The sequence below is a fragment of the Gigantopelta aegis genome, chromosome 11, assembly GCF_016097555.1.
Source record: "Gigantopelta aegis isolate Gae_Host chromosome 11, Gae_host_genome, whole genome shotgun sequence".
NCBI lineage: Eukaryota > Metazoa > Mollusca > Gastropoda > Neomphalida > Peltospiridae > Gigantopelta > Gigantopelta aegis.
Window position 1 is genome coordinate 11,344,430 of NC_054709.1, and position 19,516 is coordinate 11,363,945.

Sequence of the window (19,516 nt, forward strand, 5' to 3'; positions counted from 1 at the left end):
TGGCATAACAATTTATAACAATCACCACGGTAGTGTCTTTCACAAAATAACATTAAATTACACATTTGCGGTTAATTTAAGGGATATTTTATCTTGGGTATGAAATGACTTTTCACAATGGTACGAAATGATTAGGGTACGAAGTGACTATGATTCCGTGGACATATATATCAGACTTACTTTTAGACCTTCGTTCAAAAGTTTGTCGAAATTACTTTCTTTTTTTAATATTATTAAATAGTCCGATCCTCTCTTATTTATTTTTTGACTGTCCTTCTAAAATGCTCCAAATTATATAAATATTCGACCGAGCAGTCAATTCTTTTTATTTTTGGCTTGTAACTTTTTCTCTTTTTTTAAATTCTATTAGCGATCTTTCTTTTTGACCACCCGATCTAATCTAGCGACCAAATTTAATGAGTAGAATTTTCTTTATTAATTATATTAATTAGAGATGTGCATCAAAATTTTAAAGGCCCACTATTTAATTTTTTGGATATAAATTTCAAAATTGCTTAATTTTGTTCTGTCCTGGGACAATCCCCTGGCTATCCAGAGACGGGGCCCCGGGACATGCTCGAAACTCTAGTGGTATATGAGCATGTAAAAATTATTCGCACTCGCACAACTGGCGTGTCGCCCCATCATAGTCCGTCTTGGGCAGAACTCTGTGGCGAAGTCGGAGGTTGTGCACATGACAGGCGTGCTGAAACAGTTCTCTGATTGAAGCAAGTCAAAAATTACTCACAAACTCCCCCATATTTTGTTTACATCTTGCGGATCCTGTTATTAAGATGCCATTTTATCATTGCAGACGTAAATGTAAGCTTCTTTTACAGCGGACTGTATCCACCCCTCCCCCTTTAAAAAAAAAATAACAACGAAAGTTTAAACAAACTGTTTAGATAATGCATATAGATAATACATATACATTATTTCATTCGCGGGAGTGCCATAAGGAATTCATGAAACCAGTTTGGAAATATTTTATTTCCCGAACAAGAGCGAGGTGTATCAGGGCTTCTAGAATTTTTATAAAATCCACTAGCCATGGGATCAGTGATTTTATAAATTTACTAGCAATGATTAAAAACTCACTAGCCCTACTTTACTTTAAGTTAATAATTTTTGTTACTAAATAATAGTAATAATCAGATGTGTCACATAAACAGTGAGATGGAGCTTAAAAACACTAACATTAGGGGTTGGGGTGGGGAAAGGATATTCATATTTATAAAATAAGACTCGACTGTACATTTGACCAAAAAAAAAATCACTAGCCGTCGGGCATGGCAATAGTAGTTATTTACTAGCCCAACACTGAATATCACTAGCCATGTGAGTGGGGCTACCATAATCTAGAAGCCCTGTGTATAAAACAATTTCCAAACGAGTTTTATAAATTTCGTATGGTACTTTCGCTAACGTTATAATTTATTTATTATACACAAAGTGTGCTTTATAGCAAACGTTCAATATGATTGTAATCGCTTCACAATCTACTTGAATTACAGTGACACAAAATTTCTTACACACCGGATTGTGAGAACACCATGCATTATTTTTGGTAACACATGGTTAACACATGTACGTGAAATGACCATGTCACCACTGCCATACATCCAATCCTGTCCTGGACGACACGATGAAAATCTATTATATCGTGACATATAGTTAACCTGACAATCATGGGTCTGTGACACATAAGTTGGCTACAAGTGCAACGGCTGTAAATATTTTTTAGTTGAAAAAGATGTTAAAATTTGCTTACAACCTGGTTTTGAGGATATGTAACAAATATAATACATTCGTGTCCATTAGATACCATTTATCTCACAACTTGTTTAAAACGTACCAAACTTGTTTTTACTTGTTGGATACATTTTAAAACGACTCATGAGATAAACGGTATTTAACGGTCACTCATGTATTATTCTCTCTATCTTAAATATCAGTGACTGGGATTGATCCTAGACTGACTGCATATCAGGCGAGCACTTCACCACTGTACCTTGTCCCTCCTGGGTGGGGATGAAATTGTGACACTTGGTCTTAAGTTTGAGAGAAGAAAGGAAAGGAATGTTTGTTTAATGACACCCCAGCACATTGTTTAATCAGTGGTTATTAGGTGTTTTAACATATGGTAATTGTCACACTTCGTCTACAGTTAAGAGAAGAAAGGAAAGGAATGTTTGTTTAATGACACCCCAGCACATTGTTTAATCAGTGGCTATTAGGTGTCTAACGTATGGTAATTGTGACACTTGGTCTAAGAGTGAGAGAGAAGAAAGGAAAGGAATGTTTGTTTAATGACACCCCAGCACATTGTTTAATCAGTGGCTATTAGGTGTCTAACATATGGTAATTGTTACACTTGGTCTTAAGTTTAAGAGAAGAAAGGAAAGGAATGTTTGTTTAATGACACCCCAGCACATTGTTTAATCAGTGGCTATTAGGTGTCTAACGTATGGTAATTGTGACACTTGGTCTTAAGTGTGAGAGAAGAAAGGAAAGGAATGTTTGTTTAATGACACCCCAGCACATTGTTTAATCAGTGGCTATTAGGTGTCTAACGTATGGTAATTGTGACACTTGGTCTTACGTGTGAGAGAAGAAAGGAAAGGAATGTTTGTTTAATGACACCCCAGCACATTGTTTAATCAGTGGCCATTAGGTGTCTAACATATGGTAATTATGACACTTGGTCTAAGAGTGTGAGAGAAGAAAGGAAAGGAATGTTTGTTTAATGACACCCCAGCACATTGTTTAATCAGTGGCCATTAGGTGTCTAACATATGGTAATTGTGACACTTGGTCTAAGAGTGTGAGAGAAGAAAGGAAAGGAATGTTTGTTTAATGAGTGGCTATTAGGTGTTTAACATATGGTAATTGTGACACTTGGTCTAAAGTTTAAGAGAAGAAAGGAAAGGAATGTTTGTGTAATGACACCCCAGCACATTGTTTAATAAGTGGCTATTGGGTGTCTAACATGGTAATTGTGACACTTGGTCTAAGAGTGTGAGAGAAGAAAGGAAAGGAATGTTTGTTTAATGACACCCCAGCACATTGTTAAATCGGTGGCTATTAGGTGTCTAACATATTATGGTAATTATGATACTTGGTCTAAGAGTAGGAGAAGAAAGGATAGGAATGTTTGCAAAATGGCACCTCAGCAGAAAATGCTAACTGAAGTACATTCTGCCTTCTAAGGAAACACAAAAGTCGAAACAAAAAAATACTTTTTTAAAATGACTTTTACTCTGGATACTAAATGTTATCCATATAATAATACAGACACTTAATAGATGAACACAATTAAAAAAACAGCTGTATGCACAGATGAATAGTATTAACAAAAATGCAGGTTATTGATTAGCACTGTAGCTCGATGAAATTAATTAATGCTGTCACCTTGGTAACAAAACACCTTTAGGCATTTTGAAGATAAATTTATCTTTGTATGCTTTACAGCATTGGCCTGTTTCACTAGACCAGGAAACTAATAACTTTATGAAACTACATTATTCCTCATCAAATGTTATGCAATCAATTCTGTACATGCTTTGAAGCTATTTGATTATTTTTAATGTTACCAAGGTGTTAGCAAAGATAGTTGATTATAAGCTTTCCACAAACAAAAACTATTTTTACATATATAAAACTTCTGGTATCCTTGATAGGTAGAACAAGAAAACCTGAATTCTGAACATGTGTATACATAAATAAAGTCTGCTCCAAACGTTTTTTGTTAAATATTGAAATTAATTTTACCAGTATATAAATACCCCCTTTCCCCTTAAAAAAAAAAAAACTAGAAGAAAAACGAGAATAAAATTGCATTAGATACATTTTGACACCAACAACATAACTACTGAAAAGTAACAAGTAATATTTATTGGAAGGCAATGCACCCCCATGTCATCCATTGTATATCAATATCCCATCCCTCCATTATATATCAAAGTGAAACAATTGTAAAATGCATATAAACCTTGGTGAAAAAAAGAAGACCATAATTTATCCATTAATGATATTTAAACAAAAGAGTAACTATCTGCAGGTGAAACTGCCAGTTTCGTTAAATGTTTTAACCAACATGTAAATAACATATAGAACACATTTATGGAAACAGAGTATTTCCTAGATCTAGTAACATCAGAGAAAATACACAGGTGTTTGCATTAAAGTACTTAACTCTTTCTTTTTTCTCTCAGATCTTAAGATATTGTCTTTAAAATTATCTTTGTCAAAATCAAATCTTTGCGAAGACAATAGAGTTAATTAGGCTACTAACAGCACTGACTGGGTTTTCATTTACATTAATACAAATAATAATAATAATTAAATAAATAAAAAAAGTTCATATCTGAAAAATGTCAATGTCTACAGTTTTATTAAATGGGTTTCACAGTATTGAAGGCACTCTTCTTCCACACAACAAAGGGAACAAACCACTTACTTCCACCCACTAAGGGGAGGCAACTCACCATCCTGGCAAACTCTACTTTCACAAAACAAAGATAAGCGCTGGCTATCTTCAGTAGCAGACAAATACTGTACACACGTAATAAATATTGCATAGTAATTAAAACAACTCAACATATAAACAGGAATATACAATACAAAAATGACATGACGTTAGTGATGTCAAATACATACTAGTAAACAAAATGGAAGGACCGAAATTAAAACAGATTAATGTATTATGGTTTCTAGAATATGTCTACAACTGTGAATTTACTCTGGCTAGCAACACATCATTACAAAACTGTCTTGTGCTATTGTTGGTTATATTTTGATTTAAAAACAAACAATTTTTTTTTATTCTTACGGTACCGGTACAAGTAATATTTTTGTTAGATTTTAAAATCCATTGTATAATATAACAATACTTTATTTTGACAAGAAAAAGATAAATATTGTATAAACAATCTTTCTCATTTCATTGAAAGCTCAAACACATATGGATTATAATGAAACACTGAGACGGTGTGATCATTTATGTCTCAGTTTAGAAAAGGTTTTTACATTTATGCATTTTGTTAAAAAAAAAAAAAAAACCCAAAGCAAAACCATCCACACAAAAGTATCTCTCAAGTACGGTGACTAATTCCACTAATGTTAATTCAAGAATTCCGCTGAACTAAATGTTTCACCTACCATAAAAAAAATAAAGTTGGTGCACTGTGATTAATATCCATAGATGCAAGGTTCGTTAAACTAGGACTTACACAGTTAATGTTAACCTTTAATGCAAACGTTGATGATGCCACAGCTGTCGGAAAGGTAATACCTCTGTCTCACCTTTTAACTTAGTAAACGCGAGATGAAAAAAACAACCTGTAAGACATATACATTTTCTCAACACTTGCATAAGTTGCACATCAACCAAGGCACCATTAAATGAGGTCTTCTGAGAAAACCGTTTGTCGAGAAATATTTACTCTCGAACCATGTCATCATTTTGAAAGGCATCACCTGATCTTTAATAATCGCTGACAGCCAATCAGATCGTTCAGTTTTATTTGATGAATCGTGGGGAATTTTGAGAAGTATGATGGAGGATGGATAAAAATTAAAATATTTTGATTTTGGTTTAAGATTATGGTAAAAAATTATGGAATGAAAAGAATATTGGAAATGGCATGTACTGTACAATTAAAGCATCCAATTTTATGTGGTTCATGAAACCAACATATATATATAAATTTTAAAATAAAAAATGGTGGATAAATGAAAATGCATTAGTTTTAATTAACAATCAAGGGCAAACTTCTACTTATAAGTAAGAAGAATGAATTAAAAAAAAAAAAAATAATAATTAAAAAGAATTAGCCCAACAGTATCTTAATTATGAACACTGGGAGAAAAACAATAAACAAAACCAACAAACAATAAACAATTAAACATTCAGCAACAAAACCCTCAACATTTTAATTAATTACTAATGTAATCTGTGTACGGTAATTAAAACTCTGTTTATTCCAGATTTACCGATATAATAATTGCTGCATAAATGTGTATTGTTACATTTTAACTGCAGAAGTTTAAAAACAAAATTAAAGGAACTATAAACCAGAGTTTATCTAATATGACTGTAATCTTCAACTCGTCTGGGACCTTATCAACAGCCATGACCATGACCTTTACCGCAAGGACAAAATACTGGGAACAAAACAACTACTGAGGATTTAATGTATGTTCATCCTTTAATACAGCTTATTACATTGAGAACAGCACCATGTTTTTGCTCGAGTAATATTTAAAATATACATTTATTTATTTGGTTATTTCTTCAGGTGTGGATTCCAGAAGGAGTGAGGATGCATACACACCCTGTTGTTTGGAAAACCTTATTTCACTCCAAATAGAGTGAAAATGCTTCTAACATATTTTATCCTTAACTTTTCCCTTGTGGAAAGGTTTGCAGTCAACAGCAAATTGTCCATGTTCTGTATGCTACACAAGATTAAATCAAATGTCTATATCATGTTACAAAGAGTATGAGAGCAAAACACCCAAACCTTCAACAAAAAATTTAAAAAAAAGAAAGAAAAGAACACAAATCAGAATTTTTTAAAACTAGTAACAAATATGCAAAAAATAAATAAAATAATAATAATAATTTAAAAAAATTAAAATAATAAAAACTAAAAAATATATATATGAAAATAATCTGCAATCACATCCTGGTCCCGTCCATTTCATAACCTTTTCACCTCGGGTCATAAAATGACATTCATAATAACAATGTCCTATCACCATCAACCAATCCGATCACAGAATTCATGATAATCTAACACCTAACTTACAAAATGTTACAAAATTTATGATGGTCTCTCGTATATAACCGAAAGGCTGTTCAAAATTATGATGACTACACTAAATTCACAAAACATTAGCAACCCATGAAAAAACATTGGTAGAAAAACAAAGATCATGAAACTTACATTTTTGTTGCTGATGATAAATGTATTAGTCATATTTAGTACACCACATGATTGAGAATCTGTAATAGCCAACTTGTTATGAGTTAATAAGAAAATCATTTTAAGGTTGCTAATATTTGATTGGTTAGTTTTTATTATGCAGCGAAATCCAAACCATTATATTTTTGCAAATTATGACAAAATGACTCAATCAGTTGGCAATACGTTTTGCCAAAACCAAATTTTATCATGAGACCTTTGTATGTTAGGAATGAGATTAATTTGTTTTATCCCGATTAACAAATGAAATTCCGTTATCAATGTTCCGTAACCAAATTCTTTCCCCGGTAATCATTGGCCAATCCTGCTACAGGTAATAAATCATAAACCAATCAACGTCCATTCGTTCCTGGTAATTATTATCCAATCAAATTCAGCCACTGGTTGATCGTTGGCCAATCGAAACAGACGACAGTGAGATCATCTCCACACTGACCAATCAGGTCCTGGATTATGCAATGATTTGTTTTTTTTGGCATGGTTCAGCGACAACAGTTCCGTATTTTTCTTATGAGGCATCATGCAGCGATTCTTCTATACCTTTTTCTGCACCGTTCTTCTCGTATTGGATTTTGTTTTCTTAATTTTAAAAATCATGGTTCAAATACATCAAGTTTGTTTCCTTTGCGACTCAACCTCAAAATCCCGTCCTTCTGCACGTTTGGGTCGGCTTTTCTGAAAATGATGTCTACGTTGTGACCTTTGAAATCGGCCTGTAACCTGCAAGAGGTAATGAGTCAAATGAGAGATGCACAAACGGGCAACAGTTTCTTGAAACACAGGTTTTCATTGGTTTAACAGGCACACGACCCATTTTGCATAGCAGACAGACATCTGGATGTATGCATCTGTGATCAATTGCACATGACAATCAAAGTCTCAAATAAACTATGACTCTGCTGCATATATATATATATATACCATCCAGAAAAAAGGAAAGGAACGTGTGTTTATTTAACGACACAACCTCAGGAAGCCATCTTTCTGCACATTGGGGTTACTTTTTTGAAAATGATTTTTACATTGATACCTTTGAAGTTTGCTTGAAATCTGCAAGAGGTAACAAATCCAATGAGAGAAGAAAAAAAGATAATTATCATACATACAATATAGATCTCTAACTAGTAGAACTTTAGAGAAATATAAAAATATACTGCTTACTGTCACAGTGTAGTAGGATAAATTAATCGAAAGAATATAATTTCAAACTCGATGAGCAGACGAAATAAGGAAGATATGGCCTGGACAGGGTAATACATCAAAGCCAGGTATATAAAATTTATAGTTTGTTTTGTTTAACGACACCACTAGAGCACATTGATTAATTAATAATCGGCTACTGTAGTAGTCATCAGAGGAAACCTGCTACATTTTTCCATTAGCAGCAAGGGATCTTTTTATATGCACTCCCCACAGACAGGAAATCACATACCATGGCCTTTGACCAGTTGTGGTGCACTGGTTGGAATGAGGAAAAAACCCAATCAGTTGAATGATCCACCGAGGTAGTTTGATCCTGCGACGCAAAGCACCTCAGGCGAGTGCTCGACCAACTGACCTAAATCCACCCCACCCCCCAATATAAAACACCCATTTAAAAACCATTGGAAGTTCTTACTGGTTCGCTATCTTTACGTCTGGCGGTTTGCCCACGTGGTTCTGGATGGCGAGATACGCCTTGGCAACGAGCTCTACCACGTGAGCACAGCTGAAGATGAAGTCGCCCTTTCTGCACAGAATGGCGTCATTTTCCTGTCAAAATAAACATTTAAAATAAAACAATGATCTTAAATTGAAAACGGCTCAATTCACACAAGAGCGATCAGCTGAGAAAAAAAGTTACTGGTGACTTTTTGCTCTGCTGATGGCTCTTGTGGGCTAGCAATTTTCGTGAGATTTTTGCCTCACTTTAGATTTCTGGCAATGGAGAGAGAGGGAGAGGAAGAGGAAGAGGGGGAAAGGAAGAGGGGGAGAGAGAGAGACAAGACAGAGACAGACAGACCCAGAGAGAGAGAGAGATAGATAAACGGAGAGAGAGACAGACAAAAGACCGCAACAGAGACACAATAGAGAGAGACTCACTTTAGGTTTCTGTAGGTGGAACACGACCAGTTTGTCGGTGTAGGGACTGAGCGCGATGCCGGTGATCTGCTCGAAGGGGATGCGGTACTTGATGATCATCGTGCGGTGCTCCATCACCAGAATCGACTCCGTGCTCATCACCAGCAGGAACTGCACCATCTGAAACAACGAGACATAAAACGCAAATTCAGGCAGTGTTCAACAAATGTTTGAGAAAGTTTAACAAAACTTCTAGAGCGCAATGAATTACTAATCAGCGGCTGTTGGATGTCAAACATTTGGTAATTCTAACATATAATCTTAGAGAGGAAACCTGCTACATTAGTAATAAGGGATCTTTTATATGCACCATCCCACAGGTCAGACAAAGAAAAATGACTTACTTTCCACATTAGCTAGGCTGAACTTCATGGCAAGGTCAAAGAAAAATTACTTACTTTCCCATTAGCTCGGTTGACCTTCATGGCAAGGTCGGCGAACACGACATCTTCGTCGACGCTGTTTTTGCTGAGTTTCTGCCACTTGTGGTTCAGCTTCAGATCAATGTAGTCGCCCTTGAATGGATGACCCACGCTGAAGGTCACAAAGAAACAAGGTCAATCAATCAGAACACTCAAAACATGATTTAAAAAATAATAATTCAAGATTCTTCATATCATGTACCAATGTCGGATCAGGTTTTGTCAGTTTGAGCATACACTATTTGTAGTCACAAACCTACAAATAGCTAATTTTACCTTTAACAACTAATAATTAAATTGCCATTAAATTCATTACAGTTTAACATAGCACATACCACTGCCTTTCATACACCAGTCGTGGTGCATTGGCTGGAAGGAGGAAATAGCTAAATGGGTTACAGATGAGGATCGATCCTAGACCGACCACGCATCAGGTGAGCGCTTTACCAATGGGCTTCGTCCCACCCCACACAGGGTAAGGTACCAGTGTAGACAGATTTTACCCCACTGATTTTTCTTCACATAAATCGACTGGCAAAACTGTCACCAAGTTTACATAACGGTATTACTTATGACCATTTTATTACCCACACAGTAAAAAATACCTTGGTTCGTATCAAAGTGTTACATCCCACTAGAACGTCAAGTGGGACGTAACATCTTCAACGACATTAAAGTTTAAAGATGAAAGTTTGTTTTGTTTAACAACACCATTACAGCACATTGGTTAATTAATCATCGGCTATAATTGGATGTCAAACATTTGGTAATTCTCGTAGTTATCAAAAGAATCATCAGAGGAAACCCGCTACATTTTTTCTAATGCAGCAAGGGATCTTTTAGGTGCACTTTCCCACAGACAGGAAAGCTGACAAACCACGGCCTTTAAACAGTTGTGATGCACTGGTTGGAACGAGAAAACCCCCAATCAGATGAATGGATTCACCGAGGTGGTTCGATCCTGCGATGCAAGCACCTCAAGCGAGCACTCAACTGACTGAGCTAAATCCCACCTCAATGATGACATCATTTCGACTGGTGTTCAACATTTTTAGAACGTCAGTAATTAATGACACTATCTAGCTGTAATCAATGACACCACCTACCTGTAATCAATGACAACTATCTGTAATCTAAGACACCTACCTCTAATCAATGACACCTACCTGTAATCAATGACACCTACCTGTAATCATTGACAGCTACCTGTAATCACCGACACCTACCTGTAATTGATGACAACTACCTGTAATCAAAATGACAACTACCTGTAATCGATTACAATGACCTGTAATCAATGACAACTACCTGTAATCGATGACAACGACCTGTAATCGATGACAACGACCTGTAATCGATGACATCTACCTGTAATCACTGACACCTACCTGTAATCAATGACACCACCTATATGTATTCAATATCAACCACCTGTAATCAATGACAACTAACTGTAATCAATGACAACTACCTGTAATCGATGACACCAACTACCTGTAATCAATGACATCCACCTGTAATCGATGACAACCACCTGTAATTGATGACAACTACCTGTAATCGATGACACCACCTATCTATAATCAATCATGCCTACCTGTAATCGTTGACAACCACCTGTAATCGATGACAACTACCTGTAATCAATGACAACCACCTGTAATCGATGACAACCACCTGTAATCAATGACACCTACATGTACCTGTAATCGATGACAACTAACTGTAATCGATGACAACTACCTGTAATCAATGACACCACCTACCTGTAATCGATGACAACTACCTGTAATCAATGATGCCTACCTGTGTGGGTAAATATCTTTCCTACTCTTGAAGAGTTCGCTAGCTGCCTGTTTCTCCTTCATCTTGAACGCGGCACTTGGGTTGGAATCGAAGCGCTGTCGATACTTGCGACACTGAAAAAGATTAGTTAAATCAATCAACCACTTGACCCGTGCTTACAATCGACTGAAGGTTCAAGCACAATTGTCTTGGGCACATCCTCTGAATTTCCAGGTGGATGTGTCCAAGATGGGGGGAGGGGGGAGGAAACATCACTTCATATTTTATGTGTGTGGTGCATGTTTGCTTTTCTGTTCGAATTAATCGACAGAGTTAAACTGGGTTTTTTTTCATTTCAACTTATTTTCGTTATTATATCCAATTAAGGTTCAAGCACGCTGTCCTGGGCACACACACCTCAGCTATCTGGGCTGTCTGTCAATAGGACAGTGGGTTAGTTCAGGGCTCACAATGGAAATTTTTTTGGTTTAGCCAATCTTGAGAAATCTTGAGCATTTTCTTGAAATTTATTAAAATGTGGTTAATTTGAGGAATATTTTATTAGCCAAAGACTAAATTTTGTAGCCATTTTGCATAAAAATTAGCAATTGGCTAATTTGGCAATGTACAGGGTGAGCCCTGTTAGTTATTAGTTGTTAGTGGTTACTGAGAGAGAAGAGGGTGTAGTGGTCTTACACCTACCCAATGAGTCATTAAAACTCACTCTGGGTGGGAGCCGGTACTGGGCTGCGAACCCTGTACCTACCAGCCTTATGTCCGATGGCTTCACAACGACACCACCAATGAGGCCAGTGTTAAGCTGTGTTTCTAAGATCTGCCTTTCAGTTATCCAGGCCACAGACTAACCAATCTAGACAATTAATCATTCAGTTATCCAGGCCACAGACTAACCAATCTAGACAATTAATCATTCAGTTATCCAGGCCACAGACTAACCAATCTAGACAATTAATCATTCTGAGAGTACTACTAAAGAAGTGCATGTTGGGTTCTCGTTGGCACTAACAATATACACCATTGCAAACATACATTATATAAGCATTTATTTTCACTCCAAAATTGAGAACATTTCCGTCTCAGTTTTTTGCTATATGACCGCATCTGGCTGTAGTACCGGTCCGAATAGGTGGTTCATTAACCGATTCACTCCGGCTGTCACTTGCGCTATATACCCATGTCCCAAAAGGTCGATGCACAATATTATAAAATAACATGGGCAAAATACAGCCAGAAGGCTTACCATTAAACATACATATTGTTTTAATTCTTCACCATTTGCTAGAAGTGAATATGTGACCCATAACATGTGTCCCAATTAGGAACTATAGTGGACCGTGATGAATGAACTGTCACCCGGAAGTGATCTGTGTAGTGAGACCTAACCGGAACAAACAAATTTGACATACAGTGAAATCCCTTTAAAGCGGAACCCTTGGGACTAAGTAAAAAGTCAAATTTTAAGAGGTATCTGGTTTAGAGAGGTTCTCTTCTGTACAGATATTGAAAAGGGGGCTGCGAAAAATGTCCGGTTTTGAGGAAATTCTGGCTTACAGAGGGTCCGGTTTTGAGGGAATTCCGGTTTATAGATGGTCCAGTTTTGAGGGAATTCCGGTTTACAGAGGGTCCAGTTTTGAGGGAATTCCGGTTTACAGAGGGTCCGGTTTTGAGGAAATTCCAGTTTACAGAGGGTCCGGTTTTGAGGGAATTCCGGTTTACAGAGGGTCCGGTTTTGAGGGAATTCCAGTTTACAGAGGGTCCAGTTTTGAGGGAATTCCGGTTTACAGAGGGTCCGGTTTTGAGGGAATTCCAGTTTACAGGAAATTCCGGTTTACAGAGCCCATCAAGACGGATTGATCCAATGAACATTCATAGCTCAGTCAAATACTCTAGCACCGAGTTACATCCAGGTATTGTAATAAAGTTAAAGTTTATTTTTGTTTAACGACACCACTAGAGCACATTGATTTATTAATCATTGGCTTTTAGATGTCAAGCATTTGGTAATTTTGACATACAGTCTTACAGTAAAGTTTCTTTGTTTTGTTTAACGACACAACTAGAGAACATTGATTTATTAATTATCGGCTGTTGGATGTCAAACAAGTGGTAATTCTGACATGGAGTCTTAAACAGGAAACTGCTACATTTTTCCATTAGTAACAAGATCTTTTATATGCAAAATCCCACGACAGGATAGCACATACCACAGCCTTTGATATACCGGTCGTGGTGTACTGGCTGGAACGAGAAATAGCCCAATGGGCCCACCGACTGAGATTGAACCAAGACCGATCACACAACATCAAGCGAACACTTCACCCCTGGGCTAGGTCCAGTCCCATCTAATTCATGATAAATACAGTGGTTTAGACATTTCCAAACATAACAGCAGACACTGACACAAATCTGAAACAAAACTGTGCATTGTTATTCCTTTGTCACTTTGTTTTTCCCATTACCATAGTTTGACACCCAATAGCCGATGTATTTTTCGTTCTGGGGTGTCGTTAAATATTCAATCATTCATTTTTTTGTTATTACTTTGAGACAAAGGCACAACTTACTCGCCACCTATGGTATATTTTCCTCAACTCCTCCGACGCGTTTTTAAATCGACCCGAACATTTCGGCCAATCATTGCAGACTGGAGATATCGAGGGCAACTTGTCCTTCAAATCCAACAAGAATTTCTTTTTCTATGAAAAATTAAAAATTAAAAAATACAATAGAAAAATAAACTAAGATGCTTTATTATGATTCTTAATGGGCTATCTATCTATAGTGTTAAAATTGACTTGCTGACATCATTTCAAGAAGCATCTTACTATAACTATTTCTTTCTTTCTTCATATCTCTTTACCACTCTCTCTCTCCCTCTCTCACTATCTCTCACTCCTCCTTTCTCAATATCTCGTTTTTCTTCCCCTCTTCTGCTCACTCTCCCTCTATTACCTACCTACTTCCCTCCCTCCATCCGTCCATCCATTCTTCTCTCACTCACTCACTCGCTCACTCACTCACACTCACTCACTCACACTCACTCACTCACTCACTCTCTCAAATGTCAAAATAAGTAAACAGCTGTAGTTTAAAAAGTGCAAAACTGTTGTGATACAGTGTAGGTATTGCTAAACCAAATAACATCTGGCTGGGTCAAAGTTCGAGGTGCACATAACTTTTGAAGTCCTGCCACATATGTTACTATTGTCGTCTGTGGGATTTGATTTGGTGGTATACATCCTAAAAAGTGATTTTTGAAGTCCTGCCAAATGTTACTATTGTCATCTGTGGGATTTGATTTGGTGGTATACATCCTAAAAAGTGATTTTTGAAGTCCTGCCACATACATGTGTATGTTACTATTGTCATCTGTGGGATTTGATTTGGTGGTATTACACCCTAAAAAGTTATTCCTTTTCCTTACCAGAGCTAATACGAAGAATCTGGCAACCTTGGGCCCTGCGACCCTCCTGAACTGGTTGTGGTATTGCTTGCGCACTTGCCAGCCGACAAAATACTTGTGTATGACGGACACAGCCCAGTCTCGTCGCCTCTCCGTGCGAATCTGCTTTACCTTCATTCTAGCCTGAAAAACAGTAGACATGCAACTAAAGTTTGTCTTGTTTAACGACACAACTAGAGCACATTCATTTATTAATCATCGGCTATTGGGTGACAAACATTTGGTCATTCTAACATAGTCTCAGAAAAGAAGAAGTTTGTTTTGTTTAACAACACCACTAGAGCACATTGATTTATGAATCATTGGCTATTGGATGTCAAACATTTGGCAATTCTGACTTATATAGTCTTACAGTGAAGTTTGTTTGTTTTGTTTAATGTCACAACTAGAGCACATTGATTTATTAAATCATCGGCTATTGGATGTCAAACATTTTGGTAATTTTGACATATAGTCTTAGAGAGGAAACCTGCTTCGTTTTACTATCAGTAGCAAGGGATCTTTCATATGTACCATCCCACATATAGGACGACACATACCACAGCCTTTGATATACCAGTCATGGTGCACTGGCTGGAACGAGAAATAGCCGAATGGGCAAACCGGCAGGGATCGATCTCAAACCAACTAGTGAGCGCTTTACCACTGGGATACATCCCCCCCAAACCCCTCCCCCCCAAAAAAAACCCAATAGACATGCAATTAATTAATTATTAGTCTGAATGTTTCACCATTATGGCACAATACCATGTAGCAATATGTCAAAAAGGATCAAGTAAAAAAAACCATCCTGTTTTATAGGGGTATCCCGTTTAGACAGCTTCTATTCTGTAACGATATGTAAAAAAAAGTCCGGTTTTATAGGGGTATCCAGTTTAGACAGCTTCTGTTCTGTAGTGATATGTAAAAAGAAAAGTCCAGTTTTAAAGGGGTATCCACTTTAGACAGCTTCTGTTCTGTACCGATATGCAAAAAAAGGATAATAAAAAACCTTCAGTTTTGAGAGAATTCCAGTTTTACGACCCACAACGTGTTTTTTAAAGCGTTAAATACCTGCCAACCGAGGAAATTCTTGTGAATGACGCCGACAGCCCACAACACGAGAGCCTTCCGTTTCAGCTCCTTCAACAACTGCTGAGCCTGTTAAACAATATAAAAAAAACCCACACTAATATACTTAACAAAATTATTAGTTGTTTTTTTTTTTTTTTAAATTTATATATATTTTTTTTAATTAAAGGCTAGCAGACTAGTGTCACATTGCTTTAGGAAGTTTTAATCAGTTAAAGTGTGTTTTGTTTAACGACACCACTAGAGCCCATTGATCATTAATCATCGACAGTTGGATGTCAAACATTTGGTAATTTTAACATATTCTTGGAGAGGAAAGCTGCTACATTTTTCTATTAGTGGCAAGGGATCTTTTATATGCACCATTCCACAGACAGGATAGCACATACCACGACCTTTGATATACCAGTCGTGGTGAACTTGTACTTACTCGATGTCACATTTTGCAAAGATCTTTTTGTGATCAGCTCCAGTCAACTATCATAAACACATCACGCTAAATATCATGTACAAAGATGAATTCCATAAATACAATGACAATGGAAGCTGCCATCTTTGTCAATTAAGGTCTCTCTACACAGTTCACTTCCAGGTGAGAGTTCCTTCATCACCATCCACTAAAGTTCCTAACTGTGACATATATTGTGGTTTACATTTTCACTTCTAGTAATTGGGGAAGAATTAAAACAAATTGTATTTTTCAATAGTAAGCCTTCGACTGGCTGAAATTGACCCGTTATTTTGTAATATTGTGCACTGACCTTTTGGAACACCTGTTCAGACTGCTACTACAGTCAGATAGCAAAAAACTGAGACAGAAATGTTCTCAATTTTGGAATGAAAATAAATGCTTATATAATGTATACATAAATCCCATGCCTCGACTGGGATCCGAACCCAGTACCTATCAGCCTGTAGACCGATGGCCTAACCATGATGCCATTGAGGCCGGTACCTACCCACTGAGTCAGGGCTAGCTCTTGCAATTGCCAAGTTCGCAATTTTATTTTCATTTGACGAATAAATTTTATGAAATAATTGTTATATTATTAGATAATAACTGGATTTTTGCACTCATTGAAGAATAAATCAATGATTTGGCAACATTTTCTGCAGTAGAGTGAGTTTTAACGACTCACAGGGCTAGCTCTGGGTAAGAGCCGGTACCGGGCTGCGAACCCAGTACCTACCAGCCTTTATGTCCGATGGCTTAACCATGACACCATCGAGGCCGGTACCGGGCTGTGAACCCAGTACCTACCAGCCTTTATGTCTGATGGCTTAACCACAACACCACCGAGGCCGGTACCAGGCTGTGAACCCTGTACCTACCAGCCTTTATGTCCGATGGCTTAACCACAACACCACTGAGACCGGTCATCCCAATTAAACTTTCCCAAGCTCAAACACAGGTTACATCTAGTACAGAAATAATACAAACCATCCATCGACGGAGGTAGGACTGTATTTTGACGGTCGACACTTTTTTCTTCAGGTAAAGCTTCCGAGCCTAAAAGAAAGAAAAAATTTGATGTTGTGTATTGCGCAACAGGAAGCACATAATACAGATATATAGAGAATAACCGGTTACTGTCTTAAGATATCGGATTTATCCTGCGAAGATTAGAATGTCAAATGATACTGGACTCTGCAGAGCAGCATTCGTCATATGACCTGAGCAAAATAAAGCCGATATCTTAACCTTCCGACTACTGCAGGCGAGATATCTCACCCAACGTCACGCCAGTCGACATACTGTACACTGTATCTAGTGCATTCCTCAATTCATATTTCCCAACATTTTGCACACGGCACTCACCGGAAACAGATGTGTAATACAGCAAATAGATTTCTTGACAAAATGGTGTCTTTTGTTTATTGTTTTTCAATGGAAAATACCTTGAGTGGAAATTGACATGATAACACAAAATGAATGTTTATACATTTTTAACAAGGTGGCGACTGTAAGAAAGTCAAGATGATTAAAATTAAGACATTACACGGTACATTGTGAGTTGATCAGAAATTAACATGACAACAAAAAATTAATGTTAATACGTTTTTAACAAGCTGACGACTGTAATAAGTCGAGATGATTAAAACATTATCAGATACATCCTGAGTTGAGTGGAAATTGACATGATAACACAAAATGAATGTTAACAAGTTTCTAACAAACTGACGACTGTAAGAAAGTCTAGATGAATAAAACGTTACCAGGTACATCCTGAGTTGAGCGGAGATGACGACTTGACTCGCCCTCATTCTCTTGTACTTCGTCTTCTGGTGCCAGCCGCGCCACACCTTCTGAATGAGCGTGGCCAAGTAGTGCATCTTTTCACGACGCTTCTCTTCCATGTCAAACAGCTGTGAACAATGAGAACACGACGTACAGAACAGGAATGCGTAACAACAGCGTTCATACTAACAGGATTTAAAAAAAGATCTTAACAAGGTTTACCGGCCTCGGTGGCGCAGTGGTTAAGCCATCGGACTACAGGCTGGTCGGTACAGGGTTCGCAGTCTGGTACCAGCTCCAATCCAGAGCGAGTTCTTACGAGCTCAATGGGTAGGTGTAAGACCACTACACCCTTTTCTGTCTAACTAACAAATAACCCACTGTCCTGGACAGACATCCCAGATAGCTGAGGTGTGCCCAGGACAGTGTGCTTGAACCCTACTTGGATATAAGCATGGAAATGAAATATCAAGGTTTTTTCACATGGTATTTAACTCTTTAGTCAGTAAAAAGGCTTTGTTAATCAGAACCATCTTAACAATTAATGGTAGGAAACTTGGAACAGGTTCTTTAAAGTTAGAGTTTGTTTTGTTTAACGACACCACTAGAGCACATTGATTTATTAAACATTTGGTAATTATGACACATAGTCTTCATTTAAAAGTTTGTTTTGTTTATCGATACCACTAGAGCACATTTATTTATTAAACATTTGGTAATTATGACACATAATCTTCATTTAAAAGTTTGTTTTGTTTATCGACACCACTAGAGCACATTTATTTATTAATCATTGGATGTCTACCATTTGATACATTGTCTTCAGTTTAAAAATTGTTTCATTTAACAACACCACTAGAGCACATTCATTTATCAATCATCGGCTATTGGATGTCAAACATTTGGTAATTAGACATATATTCTAAGAGAGAAAACCTGCTACACTGTTCAACTAGAAGCAAGTGTCCTTTTATATGTACCAACCTACAGACAGGACAGGACATACCATGGTCTTTGATAAACCAGTCGATGTGCACTGGCTGGAATGGGAAATAGCCTAAAGGGCCCATCGATGGTGATCGAAATGCTAAAAGTTTGTTTTGTTTAATGACACCACTAGAGCACGTTGATTTATTAATCATCGGCTATTGGATGTCAAACATTTAGTAATTTCGATGTATGGTCTTAGAGAGGAAATCCCGACGGGGATTGATCCCAGACCGACAGCACATAAGGCGAGCACTTGACCACTGGGCTACGTCCCGCCCCTCCAACCAGTGCCAACTGACTGTTATATCAAAGGTCATGGTATGTACTGTTCTGTATGTGGATATAAAAGTGCATATAAAAGATCCCTTGCTGCTAATGGAAAGATGTATTATGTTTCCTCTGAAGACAACATGTC

At 37.1% G+C, this 19,516-nt stretch overlaps 1 protein-coding gene across 1 annotated transcript in view; it reads right to left on the reverse strand.

Annotated features, from left to right (window-relative positions):
• Window positions 1-3,236: 3,236 nt before the first annotated feature.
• Window positions 3,237-19,516, reverse strand: part of LOC121385546 (unconventional myosin-Ib-like) — a 94,338-nt gene continuing 78,058 nt past the window's right edge. Inside the window, exons 21-30 of the mRNA XM_041516258.1 lie at window positions 18,090-18,239; window positions 17,314-17,382; window positions 15,855-15,941; window positions 14,763-14,924; window positions 13,903-14,034; window positions 11,339-11,451; window positions 9,509-9,644; window positions 9,072-9,230; window positions 8,608-8,741; window positions 3,237-7,709 (exon numbers count right to left, since the gene is read on the reverse strand). Coding sequence (XP_041372192.1) covers window positions 7,583-7,709; window positions 8,608-8,741; window positions 9,072-9,230; window positions 9,509-9,644; window positions 11,339-11,451; window positions 13,903-14,034; window positions 14,763-14,924; window positions 15,855-15,941; window positions 17,314-17,382; window positions 18,090-18,239 — 1,269 coding nt within the window. The 3' untranslated portion in view covers window positions 3,237-7,582. The remainder of the gene's footprint in view (window positions 7,710-8,607; window positions 8,742-9,071; window positions 9,231-9,508; window positions 9,645-11,338; window positions 11,452-13,902; window positions 14,035-14,762; window positions 14,925-15,854; window positions 15,942-17,313; window positions 17,383-18,089; window positions 18,240-19,516) is intronic.